The 15,138-nt window shown below is 45.9% G+C and overlaps 1 protein-coding gene across 1 annotated transcript in view; it reads left to right on the top strand.

The window, feature by feature from the left end:
• WTIP (WT1 interacting protein) overlaps positions 1–10,956 on the top strand; it is a 54,637-nt gene extending 43,681 nt beyond the window's left edge. Inside the window, exons 4-7 of the mRNA XM_018086489.2 lie at positions 1,233–1,363; positions 2,403–2,454; positions 4,107–4,175; positions 6,813–10,956. Coding sequence (XP_017941978.1) covers positions 1,233–1,363; positions 2,403–2,454; positions 4,107–4,175; positions 6,813–6,965 — 405 coding nt within the window. The 3' untranslated portion in view covers positions 6,966–10,956. The remainder of the gene's footprint in view (positions 1–1,232; positions 1,364–2,402; positions 2,455–4,106; positions 4,176–6,812) is intronic.
• The last annotated feature ends 4,182 nt before the right edge of the window (positions 10,957–15,138 follow it).

Raw genomic sequence — 15,138 nt, 5'->3', positions numbered from 1 at the left:
GCTCAGGGCAGAGCTGGGGCTGAGCTGGGCTCAGGGCAGAGCTGGGCTGGGGTCAGGGCAGAGCTGGGCTGGGGTCAGGGCAGCTGGGTGAGCCCTGGGCAGTGCCCCCTGTGCCCTTGGGCTGCACAGCCTCCACAGCGGCACATCACAGGTATGAGCTGTTTCTGGCCAGGAATGGGCTTGCAGGTCAGAGAGAGCCTAATGCCACTCACTGAACACAAAGCTACAGGGCTTCATTAGAGAGGAAAAAAAGGTTAAATTAAATTGGCATTTTTTCCTATGTGCCACTACTTATTTCCTGTTGATATAATCTTCATTCATAAAATCATCTACAGGGCCATGAGAGCTTGGGCTGTGGAGATTTTTTGTCTTGAGCTTACTAGCATCTCCAGGCTGAGCACTGCTGCTAGCAGATGCTTTTGGAAATTACCTTCCAAAGGTATTTTTCACACCTGAAGTGAATGGAGTTGGTCCTATAACCTGTTGAGAGCTGCCTGAAGATGATACTGTGTCTCACTCTTCCCAGGCTGTGGGCTTGGGGCATCCTCCTTAATGTCCCAGTGCCACAGTGGGTGTTCCATACAAGGATGCCAGGAGGGAGGGGATCCATTCTGAAGTACCTCTAAAATGCAGTAGGGAAGGGCAGCATGGGAAAAGCCTGAGCAGGTGGATGAATCAGTATCCAAACACGTGGATACACATGGAATTTTATCAGAAACGAGTGGCCCTCTATGACTGAGCGATAACCAGTCAGTAACTGTGGTGGATTAGGATCTTTAATTAATAAAGGGACACCTCTGTAATTGCTTGTTTTGTTATTTTACTTTTTGAGATTGAGCAATGACCAGTTTGGATTCTGTCTGTCACAGCCTGTTAAATTCTGTGCAGTAGCTCTGTCTGCCATAATTTGTGTTTGGGATTTTCCAAGAAGTGGTCTGTGGAGCCGTGTTTAATTCCCACTGACAGTCCTGGCCCTGCAGAGCTGAAGCTGATGGGCGTTAGCCTGATTTTCAGCTCTCTCTCTTCACTGGGAGAGCACTGAAACCCACTGGAATAAGCAAGTCTGATTGTTTTAAGAGGCCCCTTGCTGACAGATCTGCAGAGTGGTAATTTCATCCCGAAGTGCTTTTCTCACTGTCATTATTAGGAATGAGTGAGACACAGCAGTATATGAGGGGGGCAGAAGTCTCATGTAATCCTGTATCCACTTATTTTGTTGTTTGTTTCCTAAGATCTTACAGGCCCTTGGGAAGTCCTACCATCCTGGCTGCTTCCGCTGCGTGGTGTGTAACGAGTGTTTGGATGGAGTGCCCTTCACCGTGGACGTGGAGAACAATATTTACTGTGTCAAAGACTACCACACGTGAGTCCACACACCCACTGCATGCTTGGAAAATTAGAGTAGGTAAATTATTGAGATATATACTCCCATTTGCTCAGATGTCCCTCAACTGCTGCTTTCATGTGTTGCATTTGTAAAGTACTTTAAAGTTTATTAAAGGGCACTTCATGGGCCCAGTGTGGCATCCAGTGGCCAAGTGAGGCTGCAAATCAAGTTGTGTCAGAGGATGCTTTTCTTGGGGACTGTTATTTCAGGACTTCCAATACTAATTGTATCAGGCCAATTCTGCAAGTGGTGGAAGATCCTGCTGGCTGTTTCTGAGAGTTGAGCTTCTGGTAGTGCATGACACGAGTGCAAGCTGTGTTAACCAAGACTGGACAGTGCACATGTAATTAGCAGGCAGTGTTAGAATGATTTCAGCCTTACCAGACAAAAGGTTTAAGGGATTGCTTTTGGACTTCTTTCTGATCCTGCTCAAAGGCAGGATGCTCTTAGCTCCAGTCAACCAAAAGCTCAGCTTATGCAGCAAGAGTAACTCACCCTGAATGGACCCTGTTGGTGCCAAGCTGACCGTGCTATGAGAACACAGAGTGTTGGCCCAGTGGTTGGCATAAAATGCAGCTGTGGGCCATAAGCCCAGCTGGTGTGTTAAGTGAGTACATCCCAGCCATGAGCAGCCCCTGTCCTATTTAGCAGGTTATGGCTTTCTGATGTCAGACTGTGACAGTCCCCAAGTCAAGAGCTGCTTTGCAGGCGGTGCATCGAGTCTGGAAGAATTTGAATGGCTTTATAAGTAAAGGAAGGAAAGAGAAAGGGCATGTGCAGGAAGAGGGCTGGATTCACTATGCCTGGAGGTCAGGAAGACCTAAGCAATAAAGCTGGGGCAGATCAGCCTCTCCCAAATCTCATTTTTGCTGAATACCATCAAAGAATTAGAGGTGTTTCAAATCCTGTGGATCTCCATTTTGCTGAAAACAAGGCATGATTAGAATAGCTCCTTTGGTTCTACTTTTTAAAGAAGCTTTTGATGTGATTTGAACACTCTCTTCTTGCTCCCTAGGGTTTTTGCACCAAAATGTGCTTCCTGTAACCAGCCAATCCTCCCAGCACAGGTACGTGTTAACATGCACTGGGTCCCTACAGAAAACAGCTGTTGGCATAGGAACACTTCCTAAAAACACACCAGATGCTTTTCCTCCATCTTCCAGAATCTGTACTATGTTAGATACTGCATTAAACACAGTTCAGCAGTAAAGTCACTCCCAAACCTTCCGCAGAGGTTGTAGTAGTAGTGTTGTAGTGTTGTAGTAGTGTTGTAGTGTTGTAGTAGTCACCCTACTTATGCAGCACAGGACTTTGTATCTTTAGGGTGCCTTCCAGCTCCTAATTATGCTGGTAGAAGTCTCATTTAATTGAAAACCCTGACTGGGGCTCCAACAACAACCCAAGCAGTAAAACCCTTGAAATGACATCTGATGTTACCCTGCCCCTGTGAGAAGCCCACATATTCTGTCATCCTGGGGTGGTAACCAAAGTGCTTAAAGGCATGGAAAAGGCAACAACAAAGTTGGCTAAAATGGAAGGCAGGTGAAACCTGCTTGCAGCTTCAGCCCCAGTGGTATCAGCACAGTTAGACTTGGGCATTAAGTGGTGCTCCCCCATGCTCTGCTGGGTGCGGGGCCCTCCAAGTTCCCATTGCTGAGGTCACTGACCAGCTCATTTGTAAACAAGGGCCTCAGCTTGTCCTCTTGCCATGTTTATAGAGCCAGAGCTTGCCTCCTATAAGCTGCTGTGCCCCAGTAAAGCCTGTGGCTGGAGCCTCTCACATGCCCCATCACTCTGCATGTTACTCTCATTTGTCATTCGTGTTTCTCTTACTTGGCCAGGTCTCACATCACTAAAAACCTTCTAAAGGCTGGGCCAGAATTGCTTGTTCTGGTGGTGGGTTGTGAGGAGAAAACCCCTATGTAAATGTCCCCTAGGTTTCCTAGGTTAGTTCAAGTCTAGCAGTGCAGGTACTGACTTGCCCACTGCTTCTCTCAGACATAGTCCACGTCATACCTGCTGCTCTAACCACACCTGGAGCTGGAAACAAGGCAAGGCAACACATTTAATGAGCTCTGGCTTCAGAGGCTTCACAGTGGATCAGGAAGGGAGCCTGTGAGGTTACCAGAAGGGTATGGGCTGCTCTGCAGGGCCTGGGGCTCAGCCAGGAATTACACAACACCCCTGCACCCACCCTCACGCTGAGGTTTTGGCCTGTGCAGGTAATTACCTGCCAGACTGGTATGTCAGTCCCTGTGGGCTGCACACAGTGACATGTGCATGTGCAAAAGAGCTGTGCAGCAGAGGGTTTGAGGGGAGTAAAAGTCCTGGAAAACACACCAGGATGCCTACTAGGAAAAGTTACCCAATCAGCAGGTTTTTGACTGGTCACTCGTTCAGATCCTGGGTGCCCTTGGAAAATTATTTCATTTCAAAACTAATTTGTCCCTTGAGGATGAAGTTTTGGCCACACTTCCCAAATGGCTTCTCCAGCTCAGATGTGTCAGAGACCCACAGTGCTGCTGAACAGCCAAACCAGAGGTGCAGGGCCGTCCGTGCACCAGGGGACGGGACCCTGAGGGGTCCCAGAGCTGTGCTGTGCAGGGGGAGAGGGGATCCCCCATGGAATCAGCTCTCCAAAGAGCCAGGCTGGGCACTGAGTGACCACTGAGAAACACTGTGTAGGCACCACTCTTACTCTGTCTGTGCTTCCCACCAGGGCTCCGAGGAGACCATCCGGGTGGTGTCGATGGACAAGGACTACCACGTGGAGTGCTACCACTGCGAGGTGAGCTGGGACCCCTGCCCACCCCAACAGCAGCTCTGGGCAGGGCTTGACCCACTGCAGGGCTGTGCCTGCTGGCTCTGCACTCCTGGGCAGGGCTTGACCCACTGCAGGGCTGTGCCTGCTGGCTCTGCACTCCTGGGCAGGGCACTGCCCCACGGCTCAGGCGGGCAGGGCTGGAAGTGGGCTTGGGTTGGGTTTTTTACCCAATAGAATAACTTCAAAGCTGGGTTTGAGTGGTTGGGTTGGATTTTCTCAATACTTCCAGATGGGGAGAGAACAAAGAGTAGATGCCAGTTCTCTATTTCCTCATCTCTGGATACAGGCCGTAGGGCTCTAATCTGAGCAGACTTGAATTCACATGGCCTGTGCAGGGAAGAACCCTGACTGGAAGGCTTTTTGGGGGATCTGATTTTTCCCTTCTGAATTCCTTACTAGAAAAGAGATAAGGATACCACTGACTGACTCTCACTTTTTGGGGAGTAGTTTCTTATTATGCAGAACATTTAAACACAACTTGTGGCAGATCAATTTGTGGAATTAGTGCTCTTGCTTTGGAGAGGAGAGCTGAGTTCATCATGAACTCTGCATCCAGGAACATGAGGAGGGAAACAAACTCTCTAAGTTGGGATCAACCAAAAACTTCCCTTTCGCTGTAGGTCTGGTGCTCTGATATAACATATGAATATCCACACAGAGCCTAAGTTTTAGCACCAGAGGCAGCAGTGCAGCAATGCCATCTTCACACACTGTTGTGCACAAGGTTTTACAAAGAGCCTTCTGATTAAGGGAGAAATAACAAAATTATGGACATCTTGAAACGTTATGTCCCTAAATGTAAGGAAGACCCCATGCACTCAGCTGTCTCCTTCCAACAGAGACACCTGATACTCCATCCTTTTCTATTAATTTTTCAGGAGAAACTGGCACAGGAAATCGCAGTGTTTTGGAGAGCAGTACTTCCCTCCTTCTTCCCCCATCTCTTGCTTTGTGCAGGCTTCACCTCAGATGACAGCTCCCTCCCCTTCTCTCTCAGGCTTTTGACTTTATGCTAGAATGTCCCACTGGGGGTTTATTTTCAGTTCTGTTTCATTATTCATTTCCTCGTTCTCCTTCCCATTTGAGGCAAATCAGGCTGCCTCCACATCTGCCCCGAGAGGCAGAGTGCACTTCTGTACAGACATCAGGAGCTGGCCATGTGTCAGCAGGGGTGGGTCACTGCCTCGTGGTCTCAGACCAGGCTGTCAGACTGTGCAGCTGTCCCCAAATGCTGCTGGACGAGTTAGTGCCAGTATTTTGAGGAATGCTACCATGACTTCTGCATCCTCACCTGGTGGCCACAGTCAGTGGTCAGGCTGGAAATTTTGCTGCTTTTCTGCATCATTTGTGTGCAACCACTTCACTTCTGCAGAGAAGTTCGAGCAGTTACTCATCAACAGACCCCCAGTGTGGAACTGGAACCCACTGACAAGGTCCCTCCTTGCACAGAGGGAATTCCATTTTGGAAAGGCAAAGAGATGTCAACACGTGGCACCTCTGTAGGGTGTCTCAAATTGGTAAATTCTAATTTTAAATCTTACATAAATGGCTATAAAATTATTACATAATATCTAGCAACACACAGAAAATTACCTTGGCAGAAACTTTGATTTTGGCCTCACTAAACTAACATTCCAGTTTTAAAGCTCACTTTAAAACCCATTTTCAGCCTTATTTCAGCATTGTAAAATTTGAGGATTTAAACTTGAGCTGTGAAAGGTGAAAAATCATTCTTCGTGTCCAATTAACAGCTTTTTATTCATTTTCAGTCCAAAATAACCTATATGCCCAATTTTTTCCTATTTCCCCCTTTCTATTAAGTGCACAGATACACATTTAGAATCTCTGGTTTCTCAGGACTGGTCACAGTAACAATTTTTAAGTATTTAACGTATTTGAAACATCAAATCTGAGCACCAAATTTCCATGATTTTTAAATGCCCTCAAGATTATAATGATGGCAGCTGAAAATCAGTATTGTTTCTGTTGCAGGCTACAGAACAGTCAGCAGGCAGGATTACTGGTAGCTGCTTTTCTGTTTCTCTCTGTTCCTGTTCTGTTGTTCACCCACGTTGTCCCTGTAGTTATGTGCCAGTCCCAGAGGTACCAGCATTTCCAGTAAAGTTGGATAATTGGCCTTGAAGTCTTTAATATTTTTTTTAATTCCAAATTAGAGAAAGCGTAGTGCTGCTTCAGACGTGTCTCATCTCCCCCCTTTTCCCCACTCCTCTCATTCTCTGCTTGTGCTCTCTCTGCTCTTGTGTTGCAGCATCAGCTCCTCCTCTGTTCCAACCCCTCCCACGTTGTATTTCTCAGGGTCAGTCCTTGCCCTGCTTTTTGGCCAATTTGCATCAATATTTATGAGCTGAAGAAGAGACTAGAATGGGAAACAGTGGTGGAAGAGAGGCTGGGTACTGCTCTGGAGTGCCCTGTTTGAGTTCAGGGATGTTGGTGTGGATTGTCAGGGCCCCCCCCAGCCTGTCGGGGTTGCTGCTCTGGAGGCAGGGAGGGAGCTCTGGGGTTGTGCAGGACAGGGCAGCAGTGCTGGGAGGTGCCCTGCCTGACTCCCTCACTAACCTGGGCTGTCTGTGTCTCCTCCAGGACTGTGGCTTGCAGCTCAATGATGAGGAAGGCCATCGTTGTTACCCCTTAGAGGGCCACCTGCTCTGCCACAGCTGTCACATCAGGCGCCTCAACATCAAACTGCCATCACATCCCCCTCCCAGCTACCCCATGCATGTCACAGAACTCTGAGGGACATTGCCAGGATCAACTGAAAGAGAAGACAAATATGTAAAAGTGACTTTCGTGTTCCTTTAAAGATGAGATTCCAGTAATAACCACCTAAACCAGCTATTTATTTTTTGAATCAGAGGTGAAGGGTCCTTTTTTGATCTTGTACATATGCATTCTTTTATCTAGACATTTTCACTGAGACACCATCTACTTGAACAAATAATTCACCACTAAACTGTAACTGTAAATGGCAGCATTTCTAAAACAATGGTACAAAGGGCTGTTCTGCACTCCCTGCTCACTTCCTTCAGCGATTTCACCCGAGTGAGGAGAGTAGAATTACTTTCCAAAAGTTAGCACCTTATCATATTGCAGCAGGCATGATAAGATAAATGCTAGCATTTTAGCTAGTTTTGGTGAATTCTGGTCTTAGAGAATACTTGGATTCCCAGCAGCAGTGGGGAGGAGGCAGGTGGGTGTTTGTAGCCAGGACAGGCTCAGCACAGGCTCAGCATCCTGTGAGGCCAGTTCTCCATCCTACAAGGTTCCACAGTCATCCAAAGACTAATTATTGGGCTTGTTAGAGAAGTATGGCAAGCACTTCATGTAAAACCCATGTTACAGAGGATTATCCCCAAAAGGTTGGCACGTGCAGGGTTAGCAGTTGCAGGGTGGCACAGCCCCTGGAATTGCTGGCTGGGTACAAGGTAGCCATGGTTTCCAAACTCACTCATATCAACTGGACCATTTGGCACTGACTAAAGAATTCATCTTTCAAACCTGTTTGTTGTTTAATAGGGTTAGCTGCCCCTTTCTATGCAAAAATACATTTGTCTTTATACGGCTTGTTTGATACAAGACTTCATCTGTTACCAACTGCTTCATGATTGTATGTTGAGACATTATTAAAGAAAGAGAGGGACAGTGGTTTTGTATTACCTTTTCAGCTTTGTGTTCTTTTCTGGATTACTTTTGAACTGATTAGGGGGATTGTCTTCATTGGAAAACAAAGTACCGTTTAACAGAAATAAGAATTTAGAGAGTCGGGTCATGGAAACATTGGTATTTTCCAACAAGTATTAGCTGTACATAGAATGTACACACTTCCATGTTTTGCATAAGCTTTTACAGTACCCTCAGAGCTCTGGGGGAAAATATATGTCTTCCATATAGGAAGTTAAATGAATCTTTTTTTATGGTTTGTTTTCTACCATGTGCTGGTGATTTACATGCAAATCACACATCTGTATGTCTAAAAAATTCCTTGTGTTCTCATGAGAATCGATCCAGCCTTCCTGAAGTTGCCATTTATCATTGCTGTCTTTAACTGTGTTCAAAATTGCAATAAAATAAAATTCTTCTGCTCCAGAGGAAGTGGAAATTCCAGAGCAGATTCACTGCATGTGTAAATGGGGACGTTTCCCTGCCAGTTCTCCCCACGCTGAGAATGGGAGCGATCGGGTCGGAAATGATCCCGTGTTCAATTCACCAGGCAGGCTGATGAGATGACTTATTTGGCAACACCATTGCAGTTTAGTTTCTTATGCTCCATTGACTTTTTGAAAGCCATTTGTGGTGCTCTTGAAAAGCACAAAGAGCATCCAATGGACACTAATTCCTAAGTGGAATAATTAACTCCCTTAACAGAACTTTTTGATAGTCTGGAATTTTCTTATGGGGGAAGGGGGGGTGGGCAGGAAAAATTCCTGAGAACTATTTTTGTCTGTCAGTAAGGAACAAAAGGTACACTTCCTGAACTTTTGCCAGCCTTCCATTGGCCTAGATTAACCTGTCCTCCTGAATGCTTCTGGGCAAGTCAGATGCTCTTTTAAAAAGTCATTTTTTACTTAGTATATATCAGTTTATAATTAACATATTTAATGTGAGCCCCAGGTTTTGGAGGAATTGCAGTGCAACCAGTAGCCCCATTTCTACACTGTGGCCCAAGAGGCCTGGCCTGCAAACCAGAGGCCAGTGGGTGCATGTGCACTTTGCATTTGCAAGCACTCTCTCTGTGTCCATAGTCAGCAGCCCAGCCTCAGGAGGAGTGGAACTGTGTGTGCCAGCAACTGCTAGAAAAGGGGGAAAAATTGGTTTAAACTGGGTAGTATGACTAGGTGAGTTCCTTAAGGTTATTACAACCATGGAAGATACCAGAGCTTCAGGATAAACTTTTAGCATCAGCTGCAGGGCAGTGCTTTCTCCTTTGAAGGAGCTGCCTTGGACCACCTTTAGCTTGGAGGCATTTTCCCTCACTTGTCTTTACAGTGTGTACTGAGGAACCCAAAATAAGGAAAGAACCATTAAAATGCCGAGAGAAGGTTTGTGTCTGTTCCTGGGAGCAAATGATCCCATAACAGTACTTGCTGGACTGGAAAAGTGCTTTGCTTTACCAGGAGAGAAGCAAAACCCCCAAGCTGACAGTGGCCAGAGCTGGAGGTGACTGACCCTGGCACTTGGACCTGTCCTCTGCCAGGATCTTCCCAAGCACTTCACCTCCTTCCAGGGCAAGTTTCAGTTTCCAACATACTTTCCAAGGCACAGCAAACTCAACCATGTACATACCAGACCTTTTCTTCTTCTTTTTTTTTTTAAACGATCATCCCGTAGAACAGAATAATATTTAATTTTATTTCTCATGTTGATCTGTGAGTCTCTTGTAGTTCTACACAGCTCTGATCTGTTAAGTATCACCAAAAGGTGATATTTCAGTACAGAATAAGCAATTTGTTTAAAAGCAGAAAGCAGCAGTTGTTGTTCCAGTATTTTCTATAGACAGATGCATTCCATTACTGTATTAGGAAGTACAGCTTTGCTTTTCCAACATTTACTATGAAAGCTGGAGCTTGAGTGAAATTTGCCAGTTTGGAGTTTTGGTTTTATTTCCCCCCCCCCAAATCAAAGAGAAAAATAAAATCAAACCTAAGATAATGATGTGCTGTACTCTTTAGTGCAGGTGGCAGTTTCTGCACATTACCTCCTGCCGGGGAATTATGTAAACAGGAAAGTTTCTTTTAGTGATTTTCTTACGGAGTATTCTTACCTGAAATCAGTTCAACACAGACTTCCCGAGTTCATTTTTATGATGTGATTGTTCTTCAGAAGCCTTTGCTGTACTTTCAGAATGTTTCCATAAAGTTCAAACAATAACAACCTGTTCTCATTTGCATCAGGACTGCACCTTCTCCCCTTGGGTGGGGAATATTCCCAAGTCCCTGCAGCCCAGAGCTGTTGTGGGGATGCAGAGTCCCGTCCAGGGGAGGAGTGTTCCAAAGAAAGGACCAAAATACTTATTTGAAAACAAAACAAAAGAATGCACTCAGATAACTGACCTTACAGAGAGGGTTTGTTTGGGTTTCTTTCCTTTCCCTTTCACTTGTGTGCACGTGTGTGTATATATTTTGTAAGGTGGAGCTTCAAAAGGAAAACATGGTTAGAGGAGCTCTTTAAGACCAGAAATTCCAGAGTAGTAAAGTAAACCAAAGCTCTGAAGGAGACAAAAGCTGCTTTCTTGTGTTTCAAGAAAAGTTTAAAAGTTTGTGATTCATCCTGTAACTAATGCCGTAAACTAGAGTATATAATTTGACTTAAATTAAGTTTTCATTTGAGAAATATTTTCATTTTCTTTAAAAGAATATAGTTTTCTTCCAAGAACTTGGACCAACGTTGATTTTTATTTTGTAGGAAATATATGAATTCCCAGTTTGTATATCATGTAACTAGTTTACATGCTGAAAATATACATTAGTTTAACTATTTTTGTATATATATCCTTGTAAAACCTTTCAATGTGCTTCTGTCTTTTAGTCTTTAGAATTACTTGTGGTTTTGTGTTTCAGTGTTTGATTCCCTTGATTATTGAAGAAAAAAATTGGGAAATGTAGATTTATTTATCTAAAGAAGAAGCAACTTGCTATCATCTTAAGTTATTTAATATTGAAGTCAGAAGTTTCATTTAACCTTAGATGCTATAATCTGCTTTTTTTCAATAAAGACATTTTGTAGTTATCTTTGTTTTTGTAGTTTGTTGTGCATAAGAATTTTATTTTTTTAAATCTAGGTGGGCACTAAACAATTTTCAGGAGAGCTTGGTATTGCCCACAGAAATGCCTGACTGATATTAATTGATTGCAGCTGCATTCATGAAAGATTTTGGTCCTCCAGTGCAAGTGTTACTAATTAAGGTCTAAAATATGCCCACAGCTAACGTTCTGCAGCTGCACTTAGAAAGGAATTTAGCCACTCTGGCAAGTTTTAATTAAGCTTTAACCAGTCTGGCTAGTTCACATGTAGGACAGTCTGTAGTGAGGGACATTTGCTTTCCAAGACTCCTGTTATTTTTTGGAGTGTTCAGAAGAGACTTGCCTGGGCTATGAACTTACACAGCTTTAAGCACTTGGACCTTGGACTGGGGAATTTTCTCCATGTTCTTGCTGAGTCACAGGAATTCAGAAACTGTAGCCAGAGCTTTGATGGGATCAAAGAGATGCATTTTTTAGGTATTTTACCTTTCTGAAGCTTTTTGCCACTTCCTTGTCTCCAGTGTCATGGCACAGATGGAGCTTGGTCACATTTACCTTCCTCACCCCTTGGGCTTGTCGAGCAGAACGTGCATCAGTTCTGGCATCTTGTCTCCAGCTGTGGCCTGGGGAAAGAGGACAAGAACCAGTTTCTTCCTTGTTTCCTCATATCCAGTGGCTTTCCATTAAGCCTTTCCATTAAGCTGGTCAGTCTGCTCTCCCTGTAACTGTTCTTCCCTCCAGTGACTCACAGAAGTCAAATATTCACGAGCTGCTATTCCGGTGTGCTGCCACCCTCCCATCAGAGAGGCCTCCCCAGCTCTGCCACCCTGGCTCAGCAGAGCCCAGATGACTTCACAGCTGGAAATAAAACTTACTGGAGGTTTTTCCCACAATGGCTATTTTGGCAAATTTTTCTTTCACGCAGTCAGAATGGAAAGAGTTACAAATGCCACAATTGTTTTAGGGACACTCGGTCTGCACTTCGGTGCTTTGAAACAGATGTACCACACTTCTGTAGGGCCTTCACATCCATGCTATTTTCTCTCTATTTTGAAAAAATCATTCAAACTGAGCAATTCATGCCCTCCTTGAAGGAAAAAAAAAAGGCACAAAGACTGCCAACTCAAAGCATTTTAACAGGGCCTTAGCACATGGTTGACACAAATGTACTCAATAAAAATCTAGGACGTCTTAATGCAGCAAGAATTTATACCAACTCATAATCAGCCTGACTGAAAAGAACTTAAAATATATTGTGCCCCTTGTGGGCCTCCATGCAGGAAATCCATGCTGGAAAATGCCCATCCTTTCGTGGCAGGAAGGGGGTGAGTCAGGCCCGGCTCCGAGGGCTGGGCTGTGCTGGGATCCCTGGCACGGCAGCCAAGCCACAGCCCGGGTGTAACGAAGCTGTTGCACGACACGTGGTTGCTAAATCTGGCATGTAGATGTTTTGGGAGGACTTTGGCAGCCCTGCTCTTCCACCTTACCAGCCATGCCCAGGGCTGCACCCCTCACCTTGCAGCTATTGGCTGCTCCAGGGATTCAGGTGATCCCAGGGCCCAACCAGAGACATTTGGCCAGTTATGGAAGCCATGAGGAGTACAGGAACTAGGCTGGGGAGGTGTCTTCAGCTCAAACCCCTGTCCCTCAGCTTTTAGTCCCCACGGGGTACAGACTCCTAGAATAACTGAGGTTGGATGAGAAGTCATTTGATGCAACACACCACCATCAACACACACACACACTCAAAGCAAAATATATGTGTGTATATAAAAATCATGGAATTGTTTATGTTGGCAAAGACCTCTGAGATCATCAAGTGCAACCATTAATCCAGCACTGCCAAGGCCACCACTGAACCATGTCCCCGAGTGCCACATCTACACAGCTTTTAAAGCCCTTCAGGAATGAGGACTCCAACACTCCCCAGGGCAGCCTGTGCCAAGGCTGGACAACCCCTTCCATAAAGTTGTTTTTCCCAGTTCCAACCTGACCCTCCCCTGGCACAGCTGGAGGCCGTTCCCTCTCCTCCTGTCCCTTGTCCCTTGTTCCCTGGGAGCAGAGCCCGACCCCCCCTCCTGTCAGGGGGTTGCAGAGCCAGAAGGTCCCCCCGAGCCTCCTTTTCTCCAGGCTGAGCCCCCCCAGCTCCCTCAGCTGCTCCTGGTGTTCCAGACCCTTCCCCAGCTCCATTCCCTTCCCTGGACACACTCTAGCCCCTCAGTGTCTTTCCTGCAGTCAGGGGCCCAAACTGACCACAGGGCTCAAGGTGCAGCCTCAGCAGTGCCCAGCACAGGGGGAGAGTCACTGCCCTGGTCCTGCTGCCACACCATGGCAGCAGGCCTGGTGCCACTGCCCTTCTTGCCCACCTGGGCACACCTGGGCTCACGTTCAGCAGCTGTCAACCAGCACTCCCAAGTCCATTCCTGTTGAGAAGCTCTCCAGCCCCTCTGCCCCAGCCTGGAGCGCTGCAGGGGTTGGTGTGACCCAGGTGCAGGACCCAGCACTACACCTTGTTGACCCTCACACTGTTATCCTCAGCCCATGGATCCAGTGTGTCCACATCCCCCTGCAGAGCTTCCTGCCCTCCAGCAGATCAACACTCCCACCCATCACTGAATTTAGCTGAATTTGCTAAAACAAGGATCCCAGTTGGTGCTACAACCTCATGCTTGGGGCAACTTACAGATAGGAAACTTTGAAGGAGGAACTACTAAGCAAGGTCTAGAAATAGTGAGAAGAGCTTGACATTGAGTAGGAGACACCAGTGTTCACTGGGTGTCTAAGCTGGACATGAAAATGTCACCCTCGAAACAGAGGGCATTGGGTTCTGGAATAAACTGCAGGTCACCCCTCAGTCACCACCACTGGGCTTATGAGCAGCTGAATTATGTATTTTAAAAGCTATGGAGTTAACCACAATTTTTAGTAAAACTCAGAAGACAAAAAATATTTTCTTCCTGTTCAATATTCATTTGAGAGCCTATCCTAGTGCTCAATATAATTTCCACCATCTTTTAACAGTGAGCAATCCCAAGTTCCCATGTTGTTTAAAACATACACTAAGAACTAGCTCATTTTGCACTACCTGCATTGTCCCTGTGCTGCTGCTTTCTGTCCCATCAGAAGACAACATACAGCATTAGAGAGTACAAATCACTGTGCTCACACAAAAAGCATAAAAGTACAGACTGAAAACTGCACGAAAAGTAAGAAGCCATGAGGAGATCTGATAGTGAAGTGATAAAATAAGTATCTATCCAGCAACACATTTAAGAACAAATTCTCAAAGGTTTGCATCATGGCTGAAAAAAAAATCTTCAACCCCCCCAGTTGTATGACATGTCTGGGAAGTCATCACCTCAAAGAACATGGGCTGCCTTGGTTAGTTACAGTAATTCAAGTGGTTAAGTGGTCTGTCCAAAAAAAACATGTTCATTAAAATTTTGGCACATTTAAGCTATGGCAGGAATGTTAAAGCCAAGTGATCAGTTAATTACTCTCTGCTCTGGTGAGGCAAATGAACGCCAGAGACGCCCCTCGGTGCTCCCAGCACAGGAAGGGAACGGTGCCATGAGCGTTTCCCAGCCCGTGTGAAGGGCCTGGCACTGTGAAACCAAGGGGCTGTGCTGCCTCCTGCCCCCAGGGAGACAGGACAGGAAAGAAAATCACTGTGCCAAGCTGTGCCTTTGACCACCTCAGTCCTGCAGCTGAAAGCTTCGGGAGTCAAGTGTGCCGAGCTTGGCAGAGGGGAAATAAAGCAGTGATAAATTCTGCTCTGTTGAGGTCAGGTATGGTGTGGCTCTGGTCTCACCTCAGTGTCTTCACCTGAAGTTTTCAAAAGCTCACACACTTTGTGTAATGATGAATACAGCAACAGGGTAGAGAAGGAAATTAAAATGGCTTGTGTGGCAGGGTGCAATGCCAGGGAGGGCAACAAGACTTATCTGCAGCACCTGCAAGCCACATGTTTAACTGCACTTACCTCCAACAGTGGACATGGCTCCCCAAAAAATTTTTCCACAGAGCTTCTTCGATGAGGCAAAAAGAGGCCCCAGTGTCCTGCAGCAGGCATTGCTGTCTTCCAAGAGGATGGTGATGGCACTCCTCCACACCTGGCTGTGCCTGACCTCACCTGGGAGTTGATCCTTTTTCTCACTTCTTCCTACATC

The sequence above is a fragment of the Manacus vitellinus genome, unplaced genomic scaffold (assembly GCF_001715985.3).
Source record: "Manacus vitellinus isolate BGI_N305 unplaced genomic scaffold, ASM171598v3 scaffold_10_pilon, whole genome shotgun sequence".
In the NCBI taxonomy this organism is placed as follows: Eukaryota; Metazoa; Chordata; class Aves; order Passeriformes; family Pipridae; genus Manacus; species Manacus vitellinus.
This window is presented reverse-complemented; position numbering and strand designations above follow the sequence as displayed.